We start from the raw sequence: 24,533 nt of genomic DNA, 5'->3' as shown, positions 1-24,533 counted from the left end.
AGTAACCCCTTCAGCCGTCACTTATTCACGATACAGCACTTGCCTCGAGTACCTTATTGCTTTTATAAAACGGTTGCCACACAATATTAAAGTAAAAAACAATGTATTAGTGCAACTTTCTTGAGGTAAAATCACTAAAAGCTTTCCTTCCGCTAGAAAAAATAGTCCCTGAACGTGAACAGCAACAACGTTCAAATGTGTAAAACGCATGAAAGCTCAAATAAAAACAACATGGAACAGCAGTGTTGCGTTTATCGTGAATAAAGCACAGCTCTTGACCAATCAGAATCAAGGATTCGAACTAACGGTTATATGTATATATATATATATATATATATATATATATATATATGTAATATATGCTGATGAGTATATTAATGCTGTATTATAGATATATTTTATGCTGATGATTATATTAATGCTGTATTATAGATATATTTATACTGATGATTATATTAATGCTGTATTATAGATATATTTTATGCTGATGAGGGTCAGAATGGCTCCTCCTCTTCCTCTGGTCTTTCTGTTCATGATTCACGGTGAGTTAATGTTTCATTACTTTTTTATATTATTTTTATTTTCAAAACCTCATAATGAGGGTTTAATGAGCAGTTTTCTATGGTATGTTGATGCATTTACTTTTGAAACAGGAAGTTTGGGTGAGGCCTGTCAATGGGCTTTTATAAATGTCCTGTAGTTTTTTTGTTTTGTTTTTTCGTTACGTCACAGGGGGGCGTTAGATGTGTATTAGGGGTGGGGTTAGGGATCAGGGGGCGGACATGGCTTAGGGTTAGGTATATGGAAAGTGGGAGGGGTTTGATCTGGATCCAACTCCTCCCCTTGGATTTCGTGTTCTGCAGTGAGGATCATCTCACTTGCTAGTCAGTGTCAGGTGGTTTAGGGGAGGGACTTTCTCACTCATCAGAGCATTTGATTGGACAAACAGATTTTTTTGTTCATTTCTTCAGAAGATATTGAGATGTGATCGAGCAGTGCCAATCCTGTTCCTGCAGATCTATCTTCCTGAAAAGTTCAGCTTCAACCCTGATCAAACACAACTGAACCAGCTAATGAAGATCTGCAGAAGCACGTGATCATTGCAGACAGGTGTGTGTGATCAGGGTTGGATCTGAATCTGATCTCCAGGAACAGGATTTGGTTTCCTTGAGGAAGAGGTTTGTGTGTCAAATGATTTTGTCAGCATAGACGTTTTCTTAGACTTAATTGTGATGTTTTTGATTATTTTCGAGGGCAGCATGTTGTTCATGACTGATGTATTTGCTCTGGTTTCACTTCTGTTTATTTCTGCAACATCCTCCATCAAAACTGATAAAGAAATTCACACTTAGATCCGTCAACACTCAAACGATTCTGAGAAGATTCATTTATAATATTCTCTGTAATGAGTCGCTGTTTACAAGTATAATAAAGTGTTTGTGATCTGTTGGAACTGATAAAACAACATTTTCAGCAGTTTGACTTCTGTGTTTCAGGGGTTTCTAGTGCTGATTGGGGTGTGAGTTACAGTCCTCCACACATCTGTGCACTAAACAACTCTACAGTGATAATGACATGCAATTATACATACCCCCCTACTGGACATCAGATCACGAAAACGTTCTGGACCAAAACACTGGTAATAAATGGTGTTGAGCCTCTAGATCTGTCTAATGACACTGAATACCGCCAGAGGCTTCAGTATCTGGGAGATAAACAGCAGAACTGCACCGTCAGACTGAGTCATGTGACACTGAAGGATTCACACATGTACTATTTCAGATTCATCACTGATAAAGATAAATGGATTGGTGAATCTGGAGTGAATCTTACTGTTACAGGTGACTTTGATGAGGTTTATCTCTTCTTCTGTACATTATGTTGAATAATAATCAGTGTGTGACAGCAGCACTAGATATAATGTGTGTGTTGTGTTCAGATCTTCAGGTGGAGTCTCCTGAGAGAGTGACAGAGGGAGATTCAGTCAGTCTGACATGTAAAAGCAGCTGCGCTCTGACTGACAGAGCAACATTCATCTGGTACAGAAACTCACTGAAGATATTAACTGAGAGTCAATTCAGGAACACACTCATCCTCAATCCAGTCAGAAGAGAGGATTCAGGCAGATATAGCTGTGCTGTAGACGGACACACACACGTCTCTCCTGATGTTCACCTCAATGTCATGTGTGAGATCATTTTATTCAATATACACCTTTTAAAATAGGCTAACAGAGTTTATAAAACTAATAAATGATCAGTGAGTTTCATGGGAGCTCTTGTGTTTTCACTGAAATCTGGAAGAAAAAACAGATGTATCGCGTCTCAAAAACAATTGCAGTGGGTTGTTTTTTTTTCAATTAATAAAAATGCATATAAATTCTGTCCACATGTCTCCGTTTAATCAATTGCTGATTCACAATATTAACAACATTTTTGCCAATCAGTGTCTTCATATCTAATCCGAAAATATTATTTTATGGCCGCAGCCGCTGCTAAAGTCAGGACTATGAGCTGAATAAAGCAAACCAGTGTCTCGCTAGTAAAACTGCATTAAACTGTTTTATTTATTTTTTATTCGCTGTTTAGTATTAAATCATACTGGGATGTTTGTTGAAATTGTCCAATAACTGCAGCCACTGATAAATACTTTTACCTGACATCTGTAGATCCTCCAGTGAATCCTGTGATCTTCATCAGTCCATCTGGTGTAATAATGAGTCAGTGATGTCAAATTTACTTTGTTAGTGTTTTTGTATATTTCTGTTAGATCCTCCAAAGAACGTCTCAGTGTCCATCAGTCCATCTGGTGTAATAGTGGAGGGAGATTCAGTGACTCTGAACTGCATCAGTGACTCAAACCCTCCTGCAGGAATCCGCTGGTTTAAAGGAGGAACGATTGTAGGATCTGGAAGAATCTTCAACATCTCAAAGATCAGATCTGATGAGAGTGGAGAATACAAGTGCAAATCCATCAATAAACATGGAGAGAAATACTCTGATAATGTGACTTTAAACGTCATGTGTGAGTTAATGATGTTTCAGGAACTGTGACCTTAAATCTTTGAAGCATCTGTGATGTCAATTTTAATATGATTGTTGATAATATCAATATTTCTGTTTTAGACCCTCCCAAGAGCGTCTCAGTGTCCATCAGTTCATCTGGTGTAATAGTGGAGGGAGATTCAGTGACTCTGAACTGCATCAGTGACTCAAACCCTCCTGCAGGAATCCAATGGATTAAAGGAGAAACGATTGTAGGATCTGGAAGAATCTTCAGCATCTCAAAGATCAGATCTGATGACAGAGGAGAATACAAGTGCAAGTCCATCAATGAACATGGAGAGAAATACTCTGATACTGTGACTTTAAACGTCATGTGTGAGTTAATGATGGTTCATTAACAAGACATTAAATACTCTAAACATCTATTATGTCAAGTTTAATATGATTGTTAAAACATTCATATTTCACTTTTAGATCCTCCCAGGAGCGTCTCAGTGTCCATCAGTCCATCTGGTGTAATAGTGGAGGGAGATTCAGTGACTCTGAACTGCACCAGTGACTCAAACCCTCCTGCTGTGAACTTCAGCTGGTTTAAAGGAGGAACGATTGTAGGATCTGGAAGAATCTTCAGCATCTCAAAGATCAGATCTGATGACAGTGGAGAATACAAGTGCAAGTCCATCAATGAACATGGAGAGAAAAACTCTGATACTGTGACTTTAAACATCATGTGTGAGTTAATAATCATCTGCACATTGTTTAAAATTTCCAAACACATAATTGTGTAATAGTTTTTGTGAATTTTCATTTTTGTCTATTTTAGATCCTCCCAGGAACGTCTCAGTGTCCATCATTCAGTCTGGTCAGATCTGGGCAGGAGATTCAGTGACTCTGAAGTGCATCAGTGACTCAAACCCTCCTGCTGTGAACTTCAGCTGGTTTAAGGAGAATGAAAGCTCAGCTGTTGGATCTGGACAGAGTTTCAGTGCACTACAGAGTGGACGCTTCTACTGTCAGGCTCACAATCAACATGGATCTCAGAGATCAGACGCTGTAACTGTCACAGGTGAAGCTTTTATTAACACACTCCTGTATCTTCACATCATTCATCAGTTTGGAGAGTTAATCATGATGATCTTCCTCTTTCAGTTCATCATGTTGCTGGTAGGAATGTGATTGTGATCATAGCGACATCTGGAGGATTATTCATCATCATCATCATCATCATCATCATCATCATCATCATCATCATCATCATCCTGATTATACTGTGAGTTCAATAAAAAAATGTCAGTTATTGTTCACGTTCAGTTTTGGTCTGATGTAGAAGAACATGGATAATGTTTGTTTTATTACTAATTTTTAAATAGAATAATTATATTTTGTTAATGTCTGTGATTATAACAGAAAGAAACGAAGGAGTGTTAAAGCTGAAGATCTCACAGTGAAAGAGGTAAATCATCCAAACACAACACGAGTTTACAGAAGCAGAAAGTCAATTGTTTTGTTGTTTCAGACTGTAACTGTACAGACTGATGGGAAACTCACATTGTCAATTATTGGACGTTATCAATACAATCTAGTAAAAACGTTCATAAACTAATATTTATCTTGTTTTAGACCAGTGAATCTCAAACTTTATGTACAGCGCCCTCAGGTGGCGTGACACATGAAAAAAAAAATCACTTTTGACATTATTTTTTTTACATGGCTTCGCTCAATTTTCTGATAATTTTAATATAGATGTATTTTCTAATAATGTGATAATCATTAGTATATTTACATCAGCAGTTTGATTATTTTTAACTCATTCTGTCTTTTTCTTCTCCTACAATTAACAAGTCTCTTTCTGAACCGGATTTGGTCAATAACGCTCAGTATGCCAGTGTGAAACCCAAAAGATTTAGAGGAAAAACTCCTGAATCCAGAGACACTGAGGAGGTCCAGTACGCAACTGTCCAACATCACAGAAAGACCGAGACGAAGAGCGCAGAGGAGAATGAAAGTCAATATGATGAAATAAGAGATCATGAGCCGGATCCTGCAGTGAGGTGAGAAAAAACAACTTAACCAGAACCAACTTAACCAGCACCAGTTTAACCAGTATCAGCTTAACCAACAACAACTTAACCGGCACCAGCTTAACCAGTATCAGCTTAACCAGTACCAGCTTAACCAGCACCGACTTAACCAGCACCAGCTTACCCAGCACCAGCTTAACCAGTATCAGTTTAACCAGTACCAACTTAACCAGCACCAGCTTAACCAGCACCAACTTAACCAACACCAGCTTAACCAGCAGCAGCTTAACCAGTACCAACTTAACCAACACCAGCTTAACCAGCACCAGCTTAACCAGCACCAGCTTTACCAGTATCAGCTTAACCAGTACCTGCTTAACCAGCACCGACTTAACCAGCACCAGCTTACCCAGCACCAGCTTAACCAGTATCAGTTTAACCAGTACCAACTTAACCAGCACCAGCTTAACCAGCACCAACTTAACCAACACCAGCTTAACCAGCAGCAGCTTAACCAGTACCAACTTAACCAGTATCAGCTTAACCAGAACCAACTTAACCAGCAGCAGCTTAACCAGTACCAACTTAACCAACACCAGCTTAACCAGCACCAGCTTAACCAGTATCAGCTTAACCAGTACCAGCTTAACCAGCACCAACTTAACCAGCACCAGCTTACCCAGTACCAGTTTAACCAGCACCAGCTTAACCAGCACCAACTTAACCAGTATCAGCTTAACCAGTACCAGCTTAACCAGCACCGACTTAACCAGCACCAGCTTAACCAGCACCAGCTTACCCAGCACCAACTTAACCAGCACCAGCTTAACCAGCACCAGCTTAATCTGCACGAGCTTAACCAGCACCAGCTTAACCAGCACCAATTTAACCAGCACCAGCTTAACCAGCACCAGTTTAACCAGCACCAGCTTAACCAGCACCAGTTTAACCAGCACCAATTTAACCAGCACCAGCTTAACCAGCACCAGTTTAACCAGCACCAGTTTCCTGAATCCAGAGACACTGAGGAGGTCCAGTACGCAACTGTCCAACATCACAGAAAGACCAAGACGAAGAGCGCAGAGGAGAATGAAAGTCAACGTGATGATATAAGAGATCATCAGCCGGATCCTGCAGTGAGGTGAGAAAAAACAACTTAACCAGTACCAGCTTAACCAGCACCAGTTTAACCAGCACCGACTTAACCAGTACCAGTTTAACCAGTGCCAGCTTAACATGTACCAGCTTAACCAGCACCTGCTTAACCAGCACCAGCTTAACCAGCACCAGCTTAAGCAGTACCAGTTTAACCAGTACCAGCTTAACCAGCACTAACTTAGCCAGTACCAGCTTTACCAGCACCAACTTAACCACTATACCACCTTAACCAGCACCAACTTAACCAGTACCAGCTTAACCAGCACCAACTTAACCAGTACCAGCTTAACCAGCACCAGCTTAACCAGTACCAATTTAACCAGTACCAGCTTAACCAGCACCAGCTTAACCAGTACCAGCTTAACCAGCACCAGCTTAACCAGTACCAACTTAACCAGCACCAACTTAACCAGTGCCAGTTTAACCAGCACCAGCTTAACCAGCACCAGCTTAACCAGTATCAGCTTAACCAGCACCAACTTAACCAGTATCAGCTTAACCAGTGCCAATTTAACCAGTGCCAGCTTAACCAACACTAACTTAGCCAATACCAGCTTTACCAGCTGTAAATGTCTGATAATTCACTTTAATATTATCTTACATAGTATTACATTTATATAAATATTTTATATTATATTATTATTATATTTATAGTTCTACGGTGTCACTTTGTCTGTTTGGCTTTTATTTTGAAAAAGGCGCATTTTCTTCTGCTAATGTGTTTGTGACGCAAAAAACTTCCTGCCACTCTCTCCTCATAATGTGATGCTCACGTGTCGTCGGAAGAACGGTAAAACTGTTAAACATGTAGTTATTTTTCATGTTCTTACCTTTGATTCTTGTAAAGAAAGTGTTCTCATTGTGATTTTATTATTTTGTATTGTTTGTACGTGTTATTTCTAAGACCTACGAACTGTGAGAGTGTCACGAGAGCACAATAGCTGATGGTGGAAACTATTTGAATAGCGTCCTTGGATAGCGGAATGAGGTATGAAAGTGTGTCTAGTTTATTGTCATTAGAAGGGATTTTAAGGAAAAGAAATCTTACTACTTGATTTGTTTATGGTTAATTGCACATGTCGTCAATATACAAGCAATATCATCTCTGTGAGCAACCATATTGTATTTCATGTAAAAGCATGTGATATTTTGTCATAAAGGCTTAAAAACATTTCATAGTAATATTGGTTGTTAGTTAAAAATGATTTGCATTGTGTGTAAACATGATTAATATGTGAACATTATTTATGTGCAATTATTTGTGAAACTACATTGAAGCATTTTGTACTTCTGTTTATTTTGTAGTTTTCACGGTGTTCATGGTGCATGGTGCACGTTGAGAGGCATAAATAAATCGACACCCGTTTGAAACTCTCTGCGTCTTGATCAGTAAATCCAAGGGGCCGCTACAGTGAAAACTCATCGCTGCACCAGCCCTGTCATCCTTGGTGAGAAGCTGACGCCATCACATCCGAGGTTCAACTACCAACCTTATACCAGCCAGTTTACATCTCTTCAATCCAACTCCTGCACCCAGGCAAGACTTGAAATGAACAGCATGCTTAAGGTACAACTAGGGATGCAAAAAGAGACACTGGATGCCAAGGAGCAAAAACGCTAAAAAATGGACAATTTCTTGTCAAACGTACAGCGTAACTGAAGTGACTGAAATAATAAGGTGGCATTATAAGGTCAAAATAACTGGTGAGCTAATTCTCAGTTCCCAACGCTTCTAAAAATTGTGACTATTTCAAGACCAAAGTGCTTGTGTCGTTTATTTATGAAAAGGGTGAATTGTTGTTACTGTTTTATACAAAAATCCTTTTGGATGTCCATAATCTGTAAGTGCTTGGTAACATTACTCTGTGGTAAAAGATAACTACAGCTTACAAGTGTGAATTCAGGCATAGGACAATCAAAGGTTACACTCGACTTAAAGCAGCAGCACAAACAAACAAGATGTCGCTTAAAGACACAGCAGTCAGGTCCAGCTCACGTGAACGAAAGCTAACAGAGAAAGGCCAAGAGATGCATGACCAAGACACCAGAAAACGTGAGAAAGCATTTAACAAGACCTATGACGCTTGGAAGCTAATAGCAAGGGAGACTAGGAAAAAATTAAAGACCCTCTGTTCACCAGAAGACCTTAATGAATTACAGAAAGACATTCAAACGAAGCATGATGACGTAAGCCAGCAGTATGAACCTATCCTACGCAACGGTAAGACAACACCAGAGATTGTAAAGAAAATGGATGCCTGTGTTACGCTAACAAAAGACATTTGTGATCTCATAAGTAACCGTTTAGAGACTATTAATCAAGATTATAATGACCAACTTGAGAAGGAAAGAGTAAGAGAAACATTAAACAAAGAAGAATATGGATCTGTCTTTGGCCACACTAAAACTGAAACGGTAAGCTCAGCGGAGTCACCAGAGAGACTTAGCAACCACTCCAGCTCAGCCAGTACCAACAGCAGTAGAGTAAATGCACAAGCAGAACTTGCGGCTAAGCTGGAACAATCAAAAGCCATGAAAGAAATCCAAACACAGCAAGCACATCTTCACAAGTTAGAGAATGAATGGAAACTTAAAGAGGCGAAAATGTTAGTAGAAATGAAACAGAAGGAGGTAGAAATGCAACAACAGTTGGAACAAGAAAGAGCCAAATTGCAGCAGTTACAAGCAGCAAAAGACGTTGCCATAGCAACAGCGCGTGTGAGAGCATATGATGATTTTGAAGGTTCTGAGAACCATGATGAGGGGATTGACAAAACTTACTTTGCTCGCTACAAATCGGAAACTGAACCTCGATTAAATCCTGATGCTGCATCCTTCCAACCTCACCAAGCTGCTCCTGAAGGGACAATGACCCAAGAATCTGTCAGTCTAGCCCAAGCAATCGCCAGCTCATTAAGCATGAACCGCTTGCCAGTCCCTGAACCAACCACGTTCAGTGGTGACCCTTTACAGTTTACAGATTGGAAGATGTCATTCATATCTCTCATTGACAGAAAACCCCTCCCACCAAGTGAAAAGATGTTTTATCTCAAAAATTATCTTGCTGGAGAGGCGCGCAAAGCTGTAGAAGGTTTCTTTTATCGAGATTCAGATAGTGCATACCATGGAGCATGGAAAGTCTTACATGACAGATATGGGAACCCGTTCATCATACAAAAGGCGTTCCGAGATAAGCTCATGAGATGGCCGAAAATCAACACAAACGACCCACTAGCACTACAAGCGTTCGCCGATTTCCTTCAAGGCTGCACTGAGGCAATCCCACATGTCAAAGGACTAGCTATCCTTAACGATTGTGAGGAAAACCACAAGTTGCTCAAAAAACTACCGGAATGGATTGTGCGCAAGTGGAGTCGAATTGTTGTAGAGGAACTTGACACATCTGGCAGCTATCCAGATCTTGCATGCTTTACAAAGTTCCTGAGCAAAGAGGCGCGGATAGCTTGTAACCCTATTGCTTCTCCATTGTTGATGAATTTCAAGGCAACAGATGAAAGATTACCAAAGAGAGCCAGAGCTTTCAACACAAACACACAAACAAAGAGTTTCGCTCAGGAGAAACAAGAAACAAATGGCAGTAAACCAAAATCACCTTGCTCTGTCTGTAAAAGTGAAGTTCATAACATCACCAAATGTCCCACCTTCGCAGCGAAAAGTAGTGAAGACAAAAAAGCATTCATCTGTGAAAATCGGCTCTGCTTTGGGTGCCTGAGGAAGGGTCACATGACCAAAGAGTGTAAGAGGCGACACACATGCAACATATGCAGCCGTCGTCACCCAACCTGCTTGCACGAAGACAGGAAACAAAGACCTGTGGAAGCAACAACGAACAGCACCACTTCCACAGAAAACCATGCAAGCTTTGAAACGCACAAGGTCGTATCCCATACATCAACACAACGTGCTTCCGCTACCTCAAGTATCGTCCCAGTCCTTGTGTCTTCAATACAAGAGCCACACAGAGAAGTACTTACGTACGCAATACTGGACACCCAGAGTGACTCAACGTTTATTTTAGAAGATGTACTTGACAAGCTGAATGTAGATGCCCAACCAGTCAAACTAAAATTGAGTACTATGACGGCTATTGACACAATCATATCTAGCAAAAACGTCCATGGTCTACAAGTTCGAGGACTGCATTCTAGGAACCACATCCAAGTGCAGCAGGCTTACAGTCGTGACTTTATTCCGGTGGACAAGTCTTATGTCCCAACAAAGGAAACAGCATTACAGTGGCCTCATCTCAGACATCTGGCAGATAAGCTACCACCCCTTCAAGACTGTGATGTAGGGCTCCTGATCGGATATGACTGTCCAGCAGCACTGGCTCCTCTTGAGGTTATTATTGGTGAGAAAAATCAACCGTTTGCACAGAGATCAAATCTAGGATGGAGTATCATAGGCTCATCAAACCCTCACCTTGACAGACAAGGAAGTCAGAGCTTTGTGCATCGGCTCACAGTAAAAGAACTGCCAATTCCATTGGCAACAGATGTTCTAAAGGCCCTAGAATCAGACTTCACAGAGAGAACTTATGAAGATAAATATGTGTCACAGAACGATGTTCATTTTATACAGTTCCTCAGTGACAACATCACGCAGAAGAAAGATGGACATTATGAGATGCCCCTCCCTTTCAAGGGCAACAGTCCACCCAAACTATCGAACAACAAGAGGCTAGCCACGGTTCGACTGCAGTGCCTTAAAAAGAAATTAAAGACCAATAAACAATATTATGATCAATACAAAACATTCATGGAAGAAACAATTAGCAGGGGTGATGCAGAGCCTGCCCCTGCAACATCTGCTGGAGAGACTGAGTGGTACCTTCCGCATCACGGTATCTATCACCCCAGAAAACCAGACAAGCTGAGAGTTGTATTTGACTGTTCAGCCAAATTCCATGGAGTCTCTCTAAACGACACTCTACTAACTGGGCCTGATCTTATCAATCCTCTGGTAGGAGTTCTTTGCCGCTTCAGGAAGGAGGCCGTAGCGATTATCTGTGATATCGAGAGAATGTTTTATCAGTTCTCTGTCACTCCCGAATCCCGGAATTATCTGAAATTCCTCTGGTGGAAAGGTGGAGATTTGGAGAAGGAGCCACAAGAATACAGAATGGCGGTTCATCTCTTCGGAGCTGCCTCGTCCCCAGGATGCGCCAATTTTGGCTTGAAACATCTGGCTCGGCAACACAAAGCTACCTATCCATTAGCGTCAACATTTGTAGAGAAGAGCTTTTATGTTGATGACGGGCTAGTCAGCGTCCCATCGGTCGAGGAAGCCAAGAAACTGATCACTGAGTCACAGGAGTTGTGCAAAAGAGGAGGTCTACGCCTCCATAAATTCAACTCAAATGAGGAAGCAGCCCTCGCCTCCTTAGATCCCTCAGAAAGAGCAGCAACCATCAAACCTCTAGGACTTGATCCAACCCTATCAGAGCGTGCACTCGGCATTCAATGGTCTATTAAAACAGACACTTTCAGCTTTAGCAGCAGCTTAAAGGATCAGCCTTCAACCCGGCGTGGTTGCCTTTCTGTCATTGCCTCTCTTTATGATCCACTTGGGTTCATCGCTCCATTCAGCCTAACTGGAAAGCGTATACTTCAAGAGCTGTGTCACAGAGGCATCGGATGGGATGATCCACTCCCAGAAGATATGAAGCCACGGTGGGAGGAGTGGATAAATGGGCTTCACAGGTTGAAAGAGGTTTCAATTCCGAGATGTTACCACCCATATGACTTCCGTAACATTGTCAGAGTGGAGCTGCACCATTTTTCGGATGCCAGCTGCGTAGGGTACGGTGCATGTTCTTACCTCAGGTATAAAAATGACATGGATGAAGTCCATTGCAGTCTCGTGTTGGGGAAAGCAAGAGTTGCGCCCTCAAAGGTCACAAGTATCCCAAGACTAGAACTCGCAGCAGCAGTGGTTTCTACGAAAGTCAGTGTCATGTTAAGAGGTGAACTTGACATGAAGATTGACGAAGAGGTTTTCTGGACAGATTCGCAAGTTGTGCTTGGGTACATTAGCAATGATGCCCGTAGGTTCCACATATTTGTTGCGAACCGTGTTCAGCTGATAAGGGATAACAGTGATCCCAGTCAGTGGCACTATGTGGATACTGCAGAAAACCCAGCAGATCATGCTTCCCGTGGTCTTCGTGCTTCAGACATTCATGCAACAAACTGGCTGCGTGGTCCAAAGTTTCTCTGGGAGCGTGAATTACTTCTAACACCCAGCGCTCCATCAGAATTACTTGTTGGGGATCCTGAGGTCAAGACAATTCAGGTGCTTGCTACTGAAGTCAAAAACTGCAATGACATCCTCAGGCGTTTGAGTCAGTTTTCCTCCTGGACAACAATTCTTAAAGTGGTGGCAAGAATCAAGAGGTTGGGATCTAAACAGAAACAATACAGTGAGTATGTGACTGTTAAGGAGCGTGCAAAGGCTGCAGACGAAGTGATTAAGATCGTACAGCAGCAAGCCTTCCCCCAGGAGATTAAGATTCTTCAGAGCAAAAAGGACCTTCCGAAATCAAACTCTCTTTTTCGCCTTGACCCTATCTTGTCTGAAGGACTTCTTCGTGTTGGTGGGAGATTAAACCAGTCATCGCTAGGTTACAAAGTCAAGCACCCAGTCATCCTACCAAACAACAGTCACATCACCCAGCTGATTGTGTCCCATTTCCACACTAAGACATGTCATCAGGGGCGAAGCCAGACTTTAATGGAGCTTCGGGCTAATGGATTCTGGGTAATTGGTGGGAGCAAGTTAGTCGCCAAGCTGATACACGCTTGTGTGTTTTGCAGAAAACTGCGACGGCCGACAGAAACACAGCAAATGGCCGAACTTCCCAAAGAACGCGTCGAAGCCTCAGCACCTTTCACATGCAGTGGCATGGACTGTTTCGGCCCTTTCATTGTAAAGAAAGCCCGCAAAGAATACAAAAGATACGGCTTGATTTTCACATGTCTGTACTCTAGAGCAGTTCACATTGAAATGCTCGAAGATTTGTCAACAGACTCATTCATCAACTCATTGAGATGCTTCATCAGCCTGAGAGGAGCTGTTCAACAACTGCACTGTGACCAAGGCTCTAATTTTGTTGGCGCTAGGAATGAGCTCAAGGAAGCACTTAAACAATGTGACACTAAGCAACTGGAAATCTTCCTGACTGAGAAGCAGTGCGAATTTGTTTTCAATGCTCCCTCTGACAGTCAAGCAGGCGGTGTCTGGGAACGCCAGATCAGAACTGTTAGAAACGTGTTGAATGCCACCTTTGCACAGTGCCCAGGCCGACTTGATGACGCCTCCCTCAGAACACTGCTATATGAGGCCATGGCTATTGTTAACAGCCGCCCGTTAACAGTGGATGGACTCAATGATCCTCAGGCACTGGAGCCTATAACACCGAATCACCTCATAATGATGAAATCTAAAGTTGCTCTTCCTCCTCCTGGAGAATTTGTCAAGGAGGACCTGTATGCGACAAGGAGGTGGAGAAGAGTTCAGTATCTTATTGAACAGTTCTGGAGCCGCTGGAAAAGGGAGTATCTGTTGAACTTGTCCATACGACAGAAATGGCACTCACCTCAGCGCAACCTCAATGTGAATGATATTGTCATTATTAAAGATGACCATCTCCCAAGAAATCAGTGGCAGCTTGGACGAGTGATTGAGACTGTTCAAGGTAGCGATGGATTAGTTCGTCGAGTTAAGGTGCAAGTTGGGGAGAGGAAACCTTATAAAAAACAAGATCTTCCATCCAAGCCCTCAGTAATTGAGAGACCGATCAAAAAATTGGTGCTCCTTCTTGAGAACTGATTAGAAGAAAGCAATCGACATCACTGCACACCAGTTTATTATCTGTGAGGCTATATAGTTACACCTCTGATAGCTTAAGTTAAGGCTATTCATTTCTTAGAGTCAAGAAATCCTGTACAATTCATTCACTCTGTATATTTGTTCATTCATGGTACTAGGATTTGGTGGGAGTGTAAATGTCTGATAATTCACTTTAATATTATCTTACATAGTATTACATTTATATAAATATTTTATATTATATTATTATTATATTTATAGTTCTACGGTGTCACTTTGTCTGTTTGGCTTTTATTTTGAAAAAGGCGCATTTTCTTCTGCTAATGTGTTTGTGACGCAAAAAACTTCCTGCCACTCTCTCCTCATAATGTGATGCTCACGTGTCGTCGGAAGAACGGTAAAACTGTTAAACATGTAGTTATTTTTCATGTTCTTACCTTTGATTCTTGTAAAGAAAGTGTTCTCATTGTGATTTTATTATTTTGTATTGTTTGTACGTGTTATTTCTAAGACCTACGAACTGTGAGAGTGTCACGAGAGCACAATAGCTGATGGTGGAAACTATTTGAATAGCGTCCTTGGATAGCGGAATGAGGTATGAAAGTGTGTCTAGTTTATTGTCATTAGAAGGGATTTTAAGGAAAAGAAATCTTACTACTTGATTTGTTTATGGTTAATTGCACATGTCGTCAATATACAAGCAATATCATCTCTGTGAGCAACCATATTGTATTTCATGTAAAAGCATGTGATATTTTGTCATAAAGGCTTAAAAACATTTCATAGTAATATTGGTTGTTAGTTAAAAATGATTTGCATTGTGTGTAAACATGATTAATATGTGAACATTATTTATGTGCAATTATTTGTGAAACTACATTGAAGCATTTTGTACTTCTGTTTATTTTGTAGTTTTCACGGTGTTCATGGTGCATGGTGCACGTTGAGAGGCATAAATAAATCGACACCCGTTTGAAACTCTCTGCGTCTTGATCAGTAAATCCAAGGGGCCGCTACACCAGCACCAACTTAACCACTATACCACCTTAACCAGCACCATCTTAATCAGTACCAGCTTAACCAGTATTTTATTTTTTTATTTTATTTTTTATTTAACCTTTATTTTACCAGGTAGGCCGATTGAGAACAAATTCTCATTTACAACGGCGACCAGTACTAACTCAACCAGCACCATCTTAACCAATAGCAATTTAACCAGTACCAACTTACCAGTACCATCTTAATAACCACAGATCCTATAATCTGGGCTATAATATTGTTGTGCTGCTGTTTGTTTTGATTGTTTAGGCGATCATCTGTTCAGATTGTGGAAGATGCTTCAGTGATCTACAGCAGCATCAAATGAGTGATAGAGACCAGCGAACACAAAGCCTGTTCAATCGTTTAAGAAGTGATAATGATAGGAATGTTGGACCAACTTAGCCAGCATAAACTTAACCAGCAACAACTTAACCATTACCAGTACCAACTTAACCAGTATAAACTTAACCAGCAACAACTTAACCATTACCAGCACCAACCTAACCAGTACAAGCTTAACTAGAGATGTTCCTTCCTGATTCCGATACCTAGACTCAGGGTATTGGCTGATACCGAGTACCGATCCGATACCTGAGTGTGTACAGTATCTACAGCTGCAATTCATACTAGCACTGTATGAATTGATAAAATTATTATGATGCGCTTCAGACTTATCCCTCAATAAAACATGAACAAATACATACAGTGAACTGGAGTATTTTTTATATGAATTACATTTCACAGCAATATATTATTTACTTTAAGTGAAAAAGAACTTAATGCAGCCACACATCTAATACTGTAAACTGAAAAAGGTATTTTAGATTTACAAAATAACTATATAAAAAAAGTGCAACAAATAAATCTAGGAATCTAAAAAGATTATACATGAATAATATAATCTCTTAATAGGTGAAGATCAATAAACAATTTTGTTAAATAAACGACATTTCAGTTTTGACAGAGGCTGGGAGAATAATAAACTCAATAACTTACATGTTGTTGGTTATGTTTATCACTCGGCTGTAAATAAAAATATGCAGTTTGTAAGTCTTTTTAGAACGATATTACATTAATAAATAATAAAAGATGTTTTGACTAAAGCTACAAAAAAAATCCAGTGATCTGTACTGCTTATCTATATTGAAATGTGTATATTCTATTATGTTGTATTGTGTAGTTTCCTTTTCATGTTTTACTTGTATGTTTTTACAATTATGGCAGAGCTTCAATAAACCTGATCATGAACTCATGCAGTTTCAGGCTGTCGTGTCTCTGTTTCTATTGGTTAAACTACACTATTAGGACCTCTAGTGGTTGATTGGTGAATTATTGTTCACTGATGTGACGAACAGATATTGGAAAAAACGTTTCTCCTATTGGTCGCACTCATGGAGAAGTAAGTAAAAGAAGTAACACTCGTTATTTAACTTTTAAAATAAGTAAGTTCTGTAGTTGACAACCGTATGCAAAGTAGTTGACTTACTGCGTTGCTCTTATTGGTTGTAGGTCTACCGACTATCCAAGACGAATCCGACGAGCGTTCTTGTGTAGGCTGCCATCTTGTGGCGACGCCATTACTGAGCTGTTACACCGGCATAGACATATGCACCGATACATAAACAAACCTCGGAGATAAGGTGATAACGCACCCTTGATGACAGCTACAGCCAGGCAGACTTGTTGGGTTGATGATGTTAGACATTGGCCTCCAGTCACAGATGAAGGTACAAACGATCTTACAGATTATTTATGAAAATAGCTGGGCAAGCTAGCTAGGCTAACGTTTGCTACCGAGGAAACTAAAAAAAGATCTGTCCATTTGGCAACAATAAATAAATAAATAAATGAAATCAAATAAACAATTTCATGTTTTTCATTTGTGTCCATTATTTATCTCATTTTTACATTGCAACGGGCATGGGTAAGGTAACGTTACAGCTAGAAAGTATACACAATATCGACCAACTACTGTTTTTAAACCATGGAAAGAGGTCAATATAACAGCAGGAGAACAATTATGTCACATAACGTTACATTCAGCTCAGGAAAGCCATTTAATGACCATAGCATGTAAATTGAATAGAAAAAATAACAAGAGAGGAGATTTAGCTGATCACTATATCACTCATTTATTATATTTTTTTACTTATGTCATTAAATAATTGTTATTATACGCGAATGTCCGCGTCTTGTACTCGCCCAGGAAATCTGTGTAAACCGTACGGCACCAGACAGGGGCAGTCGACCCGGGGTATTCACAATGTTTTCTTTTCAAAATTGAAATTTTACTGCCACCATTGAAACAATTTATAACAGAAACTGTTTACCCACTCGACATTATACAAGGGCTAACGTTGTAACGTTAGTGTCAGTCGTAAATCTCGAGCTGTTTATTCCAGTGGACGCAAGTTGCAACTAAAACAATAGGAGGCAATGGCGCAACGCTACCCAGCAACAGCTCAGTAATGGCGCCCGCTTACTTCCGGTAGTTTCGCCGGATTCGTCTATAGGCCTATTTCACAAAAATGGCCGCCCAACCGGAAGTAGGGTAAACTATTTTTCCGGTGACAGCGCTAGCAGTTGCAGTCGGAGGAAAAATGCCGGGACTAAAACCGTTGCTTACCGTTTAATCTTTCAAACCAAAGAAGAAACAACCATATGGATCACTTCACAGCTTTTCGTGTTTTGGGGGTTTTCATGGAACAACTGTGGAGAAGTTTAATCACGGCAGACGCGTGTGAAGGAGGAAGCAGATGTTGAAATAGTGTTGATGCCGGTTCGGACCGATGCTTTGAAAAAACATGTTTATATTGCACTTGATTATTATCCGATTTGCACGTCATGCACTTTTATGTATTATTAATAATTATTGGCAAATTAAAATTGTTTGTAGAAGATGTTTTCTGTAACTTTCTTTCCTTTTACCATGGGTGCACTTTGCCAGGCCTGCTGTTTAACATGTGTGCAAGCAAGGGCTGGAACATTTATTAAAAGTGTAGAATACTTTCCAATCCGTTACATTATAAATTCTGACGTTTGTGATATAAAAAAATAAACATATTAGAATAACTTTTAAAGTTGTGTGAACAAAAGCAGTTTTTCCCGTGAGCGGGAACGGAGGATTTTGCTCCAGTCCAGGGCTTCTCTCCATCTCCATAATAAGCAGGGTGAACCTTCCGACCCATTCAAACTAAAATTAAGACATTTATTACACTATTTGACGGCCTTAAAATAATGAAAAGGGTAATTTAAGACATAAGGACAGGAGGACCCTGATATTGACGGAAATCCGTCTTACTCCCATAACGACGGATAACTTACATACCTTATATATTAGTAAATATATTGTCTCACAATTTTAAATACATGAAAATTGCTTATGTAATATGCAATAGCCTATATGCATTATCACCGTATAATTCTGTATGTTTTCAAATATACTGTTGAACCATTTATGATAAGATTTCATTTCTTTTCATTGGGGAACCCAAGACAGTTAATATTGTATAACATCGTATTTTTTTTTAATCACTAATTAGTCCAGGATATTGCATGAATGAAGTGAGTGATATTACATGTTTAAAAAAAAACAAAATAAAAAAAATCATGATATTACATAATATTTAACTGTCTGAAAGATTTTAGCTGTTATGAAAAGATAATATAATTCCATATATATAATTTTTTAACAAATAACCAAAATAACCAAATTATTGTGACACAATAACCAAAGCTGTCCAGCAGAGGGCGACAGACATGCTGTGAAAAAACAACAGCTAAACTTCATGATTGTCACGTGGTGTTTCAGGCAGGAAGACGAAGACGGATCCAGTTCAGAAAACTCAAAGTATAATCACAAAACTCCAAACAGGCAATGGCAATGAAGGAACAGGTACAACGAGCTGCACAAACGAGATAGAGAAGGGTACACCGCTGATCTAGATGAACTAATAATGACGGTCACCATATGGATAGCGCGAGGAAAACAGGAACTGAAGAAATGCAAAATAAAAGTCCAGCCACCAAACACAACGTAATGATGAAGATGAACAGATAAATACATAGGCTACTATAAAAAAAAATATTTAAACTTGAAAAGAAAATGATTTTTCTTTAGAGTTTTGTCTCAGTGATGTTGTTCTTTTAAGGGGAAGGAGAGACAGAGACATGTCTGTCACTGTGTGTTAAAAAGAAAACGGTGTTAACCACACAAAGTCCTCAGGATAAAAATATTGCAGACAAGCCGTCATTTGGTTGCTGTTGATCTGATAAGCTACAAAGCGGTAAGACAAGCACTCTTACTAAATAAAAACTAATTGAAACTGTTGAAATGGGAAGTTAGGCAGATACATTTCTTTGGTCTGTTTTAATGTAGCCTACATAAAATTAAAAAATAAAAAGATGTGTCATTTGTTGCATTATGTGACAGAGCAGCATGTTGTATGTTGCATGAACTAACTTTTCTGCATCAGAAACAGATGTTGCGTTGCTTAGCAATGTTTATAAAGTGGGAAAAGGCTGTTCTTGTAACATATGATGAGTGATGGCGAGGAGAAGTGGTCCAAGCACTGAGCCCTGAGGCACCCCAGTTAGTAGATGTTGTACCTTTGACATCTCACCCCTCCAAGACACCCTGAAGAGGTATGACTTGAACCACTGGAGTTCAGTTCCTGAGATGCTCATCTTCACGAGGGTTTACAGGAGGATCTGGTGGTTAACTGTGTCTGCAGACAGATCCAGCAGGATGAGTACTGAGGCTATGAAGGGATTTCTCAAAAAGATTGAAACCACAGCAGTGACAGGTGTTGATCGTGACAATCAGTTTGTGATTTGAACACTGTGCTGCTTAAGCTTAGTTCACACGGCAGGATAATTAGGCCGGTTTTAGCCCCGATTCACTCCTTCCGACAGTCTTAGGGATGCTCCGATGATCAGATGTTCCTGCCGTGTGTGGTGTGTTAAGACTGCTCTCGTCTGCTCGGAAGGACGTCGGGACCTCTTCAATCTCAAATTGGTATCCTACATGGTGGATTTTTTGTCTTGATTTCTCCTCGTGTGTGGTGTCCCCGGGGACAAACGAGCACTCAGCCTGTGGACTGTGGCGTACAGCCAATCAGAAAGTGAGACACAAAGCGCCGAGGAAGCACCAGGAAACAAAGTCAAAATAGTCCATGCTGGCGTTGTCTCCACTTCTTTGACCATCGCTTTTTCTTTTGATAACTTTTTTTTTTTTTTTTTTGGTTAAAAACAAACAACAAACTACACTGATTGTTTGCCCTGAAGTCACGTTTGATCTTAGGGGATTTGTAATCTGACTTGGGAATGCTCGGGAGTCAAATCGATTCGTGTGTGATGTGTTGATTTTGCCGTGTGGATGTGCACCACACACACTGTACGACCAAAACTGTTACTGTGCGTTCACACCGGACGCGAATAGCACGTCAAATTCGCGCCTGACGCGCCTAGTTTGACGCTTGACCACTTTGTGTTAATTCGCGTGTCAAGAGCGAAACTGACGCGGGTAAAATAAAAAGTTTGAAGCGAAATTTACGCGCGTCAAAACCGAAACCCGTTGACGGCCATCTTTGTTTATGTATACTCATTTCAAAGAGGAGGATAACCACTCAGGGGATGCCAAGATGGTCTCACTTCACTTGGATTAAAGAGCGAGAGAAGGCTAAATTACTTCCAACCGCACTGCCGTCTGTGAACGCAAACCTCTCTGCTTGCCCTGTCCCGAGGTCGAGAGACACCAGGCGTTTCTCAATGTCAAGGAAGGATTCTCGGAAGCCGGAATTTCGAGGATGCTACGTCATCGACGTCCGTCGAAGGACTGTTCCAATGTCGAGGATCCTCAGAATTTCAACCAAGAGTCCTTCGTTCGGAAAATATCCCATACACAGGCGCGAAGGCTACACATATGCATCCTTTAATAAATATATAATTAAGAAATAACTCCAAATGTAACAAAATTAGCTCTCACAAACTTACAAAAACGAACTAACAAAATGTATCTAGTTTTCTTCCTCCTTATCCTGTTTTTCTTCCTCGTCCTCCTTGTTTGCCCATCTGAACTTTCCCAGAAGTTTTTTGAAAACCAGGACATTTTCATAATTAAAAAAATAAAATAAAAACAGCCAGGACAGGACGTGAAAACAGAAAATGTCCTGGTAAACACATCTAAAGTACGGCGAGTTGCGTGTACTTTCAGATGCTATTTTAAGCGCGCATGCTTGCAGATACAGAGTGAACAACGCGCATACACATAGATGATTCTCTCATTTACACAGATGCATTTTACTTTTTGCAAATGATACATTATAAGGAAAACTATTTAAACACGAGGGAAATCATTGTTGTGTTCATGATGACGATAGGAAAAATAGGCATAATACACATTTACCCAAATTGATATGCATGTATAACCGAAGCTTATATGGGTGGGTTTGTCCATCCCCAATGTCACTTCAATTTCTTTTACGGCCCTGACGAGAACATCGATCATCTGCTCGGCTGTGAACCATCAGACTTTACTGTGAACCGATTCTGAAGCGCCTGCAGCTGCGTCTCCTGTGACGTCATCGCCGAGTCGCGTTAAAAATAACCGTCACTAAACAAAAACTACAAAAACTGGACTTTAACACCATTTTGGAGATATTTCTTACTTTATATACATATCTTATCTGCTTTATGTAGCCATTAATCGACAGTAGTGTTTAACCTGCACCATGGCCTTTAAGTCAGAGCTGATTGCAGATGTCATGACAAACACAGTCAACAGGGGAAGCTCATGATCCACCCTGAACCGTGACAGTTTAATGTCCCAGACTACCTCTGAGGTCCCTGTATTTCATATCATAGAAAAAGAAAATAAAAACATGAAAATATCTTGAGCTTGTGTTCACCACAGAACTTTTATCAAGCATTTTACCAAAAACCCATTGATTTGAGGACGATGCGCCCGGAAGTGCTAAAATGTCTACAAAAATACCCTTGCATTTGACAGCGGTGTGTAAAACAGTGTTAACCACACTTCACACATTTAAAAGTCCTTCACTGCAGAGATAAAAGTGCTTGTGTTAAAACAGTCAGTCATTTGGTGCTGTTGATCTGATGAGGAACAACACGGTAAGACAAACACACTTATATTTCAATGAAAACTGATGATTATTTATATAGATGAAGCTCATATAACACATGATTCCTGACATTTAAAAGAATGCATTTTGCAGACACTTTTATCCAAAGCGACTTACATTGCATTTCCAGGAACACATTTTACATGATCAGTTCTTGACTCGAAATATCTTCCGTACATCTAATGATCAGTTCATTTACACAAATTGATGTTGTGCATTAATTAACTGCAGATGTGCAAAGATCTTAATTACACTAAGAGCTGTTTAGGGTGATGAATATACACTGATTGTGAGCATATAATTGTTTAATGCTGTATTATAGATATATATAGATAGATAGATTTTATGCTGATGATTATATTAATGCTGTATTATAGACATATTAATGCTGATGATTATATTAATGCTGTATTATAGACATATTAATGCTGATGATTATATTAATGCTGTATTATAGACATATTAATGCTGATGATTATATTAATGCTGTATTATAGACATACTAATGCTGATGATTATATTAATGTTGTATTATAGATATATTTTATGCTGATGATTATATTAATGCTGTATTATAGATATATTTTATGCAGATGAGGGTCAGAATGGCTCCTCCTCTTCCTCTGGTCTTTCTGTTTATGATTCACGGTGAGTTAATATTACATTACTTTTTTATATTATTTTTATTTTCAAAACCTACTAATGAGGGTTTAATGAGCAGTTTTCTATGGTATGTTGATGCATTTTTAGGGCCCAAGCCCTGAAGGGGCGAAGGCCCTATTGTTTTCCTTGGGATTATTTATTAGGGCCCAAGCCCTGAAAGGGCGAAGGCCCTATTGTTTTCCTAAGGATTATTTATTATTATTATTTTGTAACCTTTTGGGCATTTTTGGGGCCCTTAACGTGCTCGAAAACTCTTGAAACTTTGCACACGGGTCAGAACCCGCGGCCATCAGAGCCGGGCTGAAGCTGGTACCCGGGCGTGGCAGGGCGGCTCGTCAGCGCCCCCTGGAACGGGGTCCGAACACTTGGTCCATAACTCAAACACGTTTGTATGTAATAATATGAAACTCGGTGCACATGTTGATCTCATCGTTTCATCTATACCTCACACTCTTACTTTTTACCCCAGCCCAACAGGAAGTCGGCTATTGAGGTTTGTTTGTAAAACGCTCGCAATGGAATGTTAAATACTCCTCCTAGAGCTTTGATCCAAATTCGACGAAACTCGGTCAGCGTGAAGTCAAGACATTGAGGATGAAAGTTTGCGAGGGGATTTTTGATATCTCGAACGGTTTGGCCATGGCGAGGAAACGAAATCATGGCGAGAAACGTGAACCAGGAAGTGTGTTATAACTTCAGCATACATTAACTGATCTTGATGAAACTTCAGCAGTGTGTTCGCTGTAAGAGGACGATCACATGGATGTGACTATTGTGAGTCAAAGTTATAGCGCCACCAACTGGCAGCAGGAAGTGTGTCACTTTCAAAATGCTTTGATATCACCCTTTTATTTTTACCCGATTTGCTTCAAACGTCATCTGTATAATGTAAACATACGGCAGATGTAGACCTGTGAATGGATTCTTGATATCTTTGAAACTGTTGCCGTGGCGACGCATCAAACGTTACCATTCTTTTAGGATGCTATTGAGACCCTTAGCATGCTTGAAATTGCATGAAACTCGACAGACACATCACATTTATTAGCCAGTAGACACGTGCAAAGTTTCAGAAACGGGCGTGGTGAGGGCTCAGTAGCGCCACCTTTTGACAAAAGTGGGGTTGTTAGTTTTATCTACAGTTACAAAAATCGGTATGTATATTGTACTCCTCGAGCCGGACAACTTTCTAATTGACACTCATTAGCTAGGACCCACAGAAAGTCAGATATGTTTGTTTGAATGTGGTCTTGCTCAATGTGAGCCTACATCTCTGTCTTTGCCTGTCTGTGTGTGTCTGTGTATGTGTGTGTGTTTGTAGGGGGAGGGGGCTTAACCATTTCACTCCTGTGTGTATGGCCTGCATAAAAAATAAATGCCTTAAGCCTGGTATTTTTTTAAATAAGTTTTTTATTTTTTATAAGTAAAGGCATATAACCTGTTTAATTGTAGTGCATTAATAGTTTTATATAATTAGTTTATTAATTAAATTAACTTGGTCCATAAACTTGATCTGAAAATTTGGTCCATAAATCAAACACACTTGCATGTAATAATATGACTTGAGTGTTAATCACATCATGTTTTCAGTTTGAATATAAAATATATAAATTATGTAAAAAAAATAAAGTTGATCCAGCTGGAGCGCAGGC

At 40.0% G+C, this 24,533-nt stretch overlaps 2 protein-coding genes across 3 annotated transcripts; both read left to right on the top strand.

Moving 5' to 3' along the window:
- The first annotated feature begins 477 nt into the window (after positions 1-477).
- On the top strand, positions 478-4,671 carry LOC148978449 (B-cell receptor CD22-like). The gene is made up of 10 exons (XM_089132644.1): positions 478-542; positions 1,497-1,841; positions 1,940-2,188; positions 2,770-3,024; positions 3,126-3,380; positions 3,480-3,737; positions 3,829-4,071; positions 4,155-4,275; positions 4,413-4,458; positions 4,654-4,671. The coding sequence occupies exons 1-10, from the start codon at positions 482-484 to the stop codon at positions 4,669-4,671; spliced, it is 1,851 nt and encodes a 616-aa protein (XP_088988770.1). The 5' UTR covers positions 478-481.
- Positions 4,672-6,759: 2,088 nt separating this feature from the next.
- LOC120490099 (uncharacterized) lies at positions 6,760-15,054 on the top strand. 2 transcript variants are annotated; one of them, XR_016168980.1, is made up of 2 exons: positions 6,760-14,630; positions 14,948-15,054. XR_016168980.1 is itself a non-coding variant. In XM_089132664.1 (2 exons), exon 2 carries the CDS (start codon positions 8,144-8,146, stop codon positions 14,033-14,035), a length of 5,892 nt encoding a protein of 1,963 aa, XP_088988790.1. In that variant the 5' UTR covers positions 6,760-7,172; positions 7,490-8,143; the 3' UTR covers positions 14,036-15,047. The 2 variants fall into 2 exon arrangements, 1 of the variants encoding a protein (XP_088988790.1); XM_089132664.1 differs by having other exon boundaries at positions 6,760-7,172; positions 7,490-15,047.
- Positions 15,055-24,533: the final 9,479 nt, after the last annotated feature.

This window comes from Pimephales promelas, chromosome 6, assembly GCF_988280905.1.
Source record: "Pimephales promelas chromosome 6, fPimPro1.hap1.1, whole genome shotgun sequence".
Classification (NCBI taxonomy): domain Eukaryota; kingdom Metazoa; phylum Chordata; class Actinopteri; order Cypriniformes; family Leuciscidae; genus Pimephales; species Pimephales promelas.
The sequence above is the reverse complement of the archived record's forward strand: the minus strand, read 5'-3'. Positions and strand labels throughout refer to the sequence as shown.

Bases quoted from the DNA above. Each gene is read 5' to 3' on its own strand.
- LOC148978449 (XM_089132644.1), top strand. From the start codon at position 482: ATGCTGATGAGGGTCAGAATGGCTCCTCCTCTTCCTCTGGTCTTTCTG. The intron at 3,738-3,828 runs GTGAGTTAATAA...TGTCTATTTTAG, and splicing joins TGTGACTTTAAACATCATGT to ATCCTCCCAGGAACGTCTCA. The intron at 4,276-4,412 runs GTGAGTTCAATA...TGATTATAACAG, and splicing joins ATCATCATCCTGATTATACT to AAAGAAACGAAGGAGTGTTA.
- LOC120490099 (XM_089132664.1), top strand. From the start codon at position 8,144: ATGTCGCTTAAAGACACAGCAGTCAGGTCCAGCTCACGTGAACGAAAG.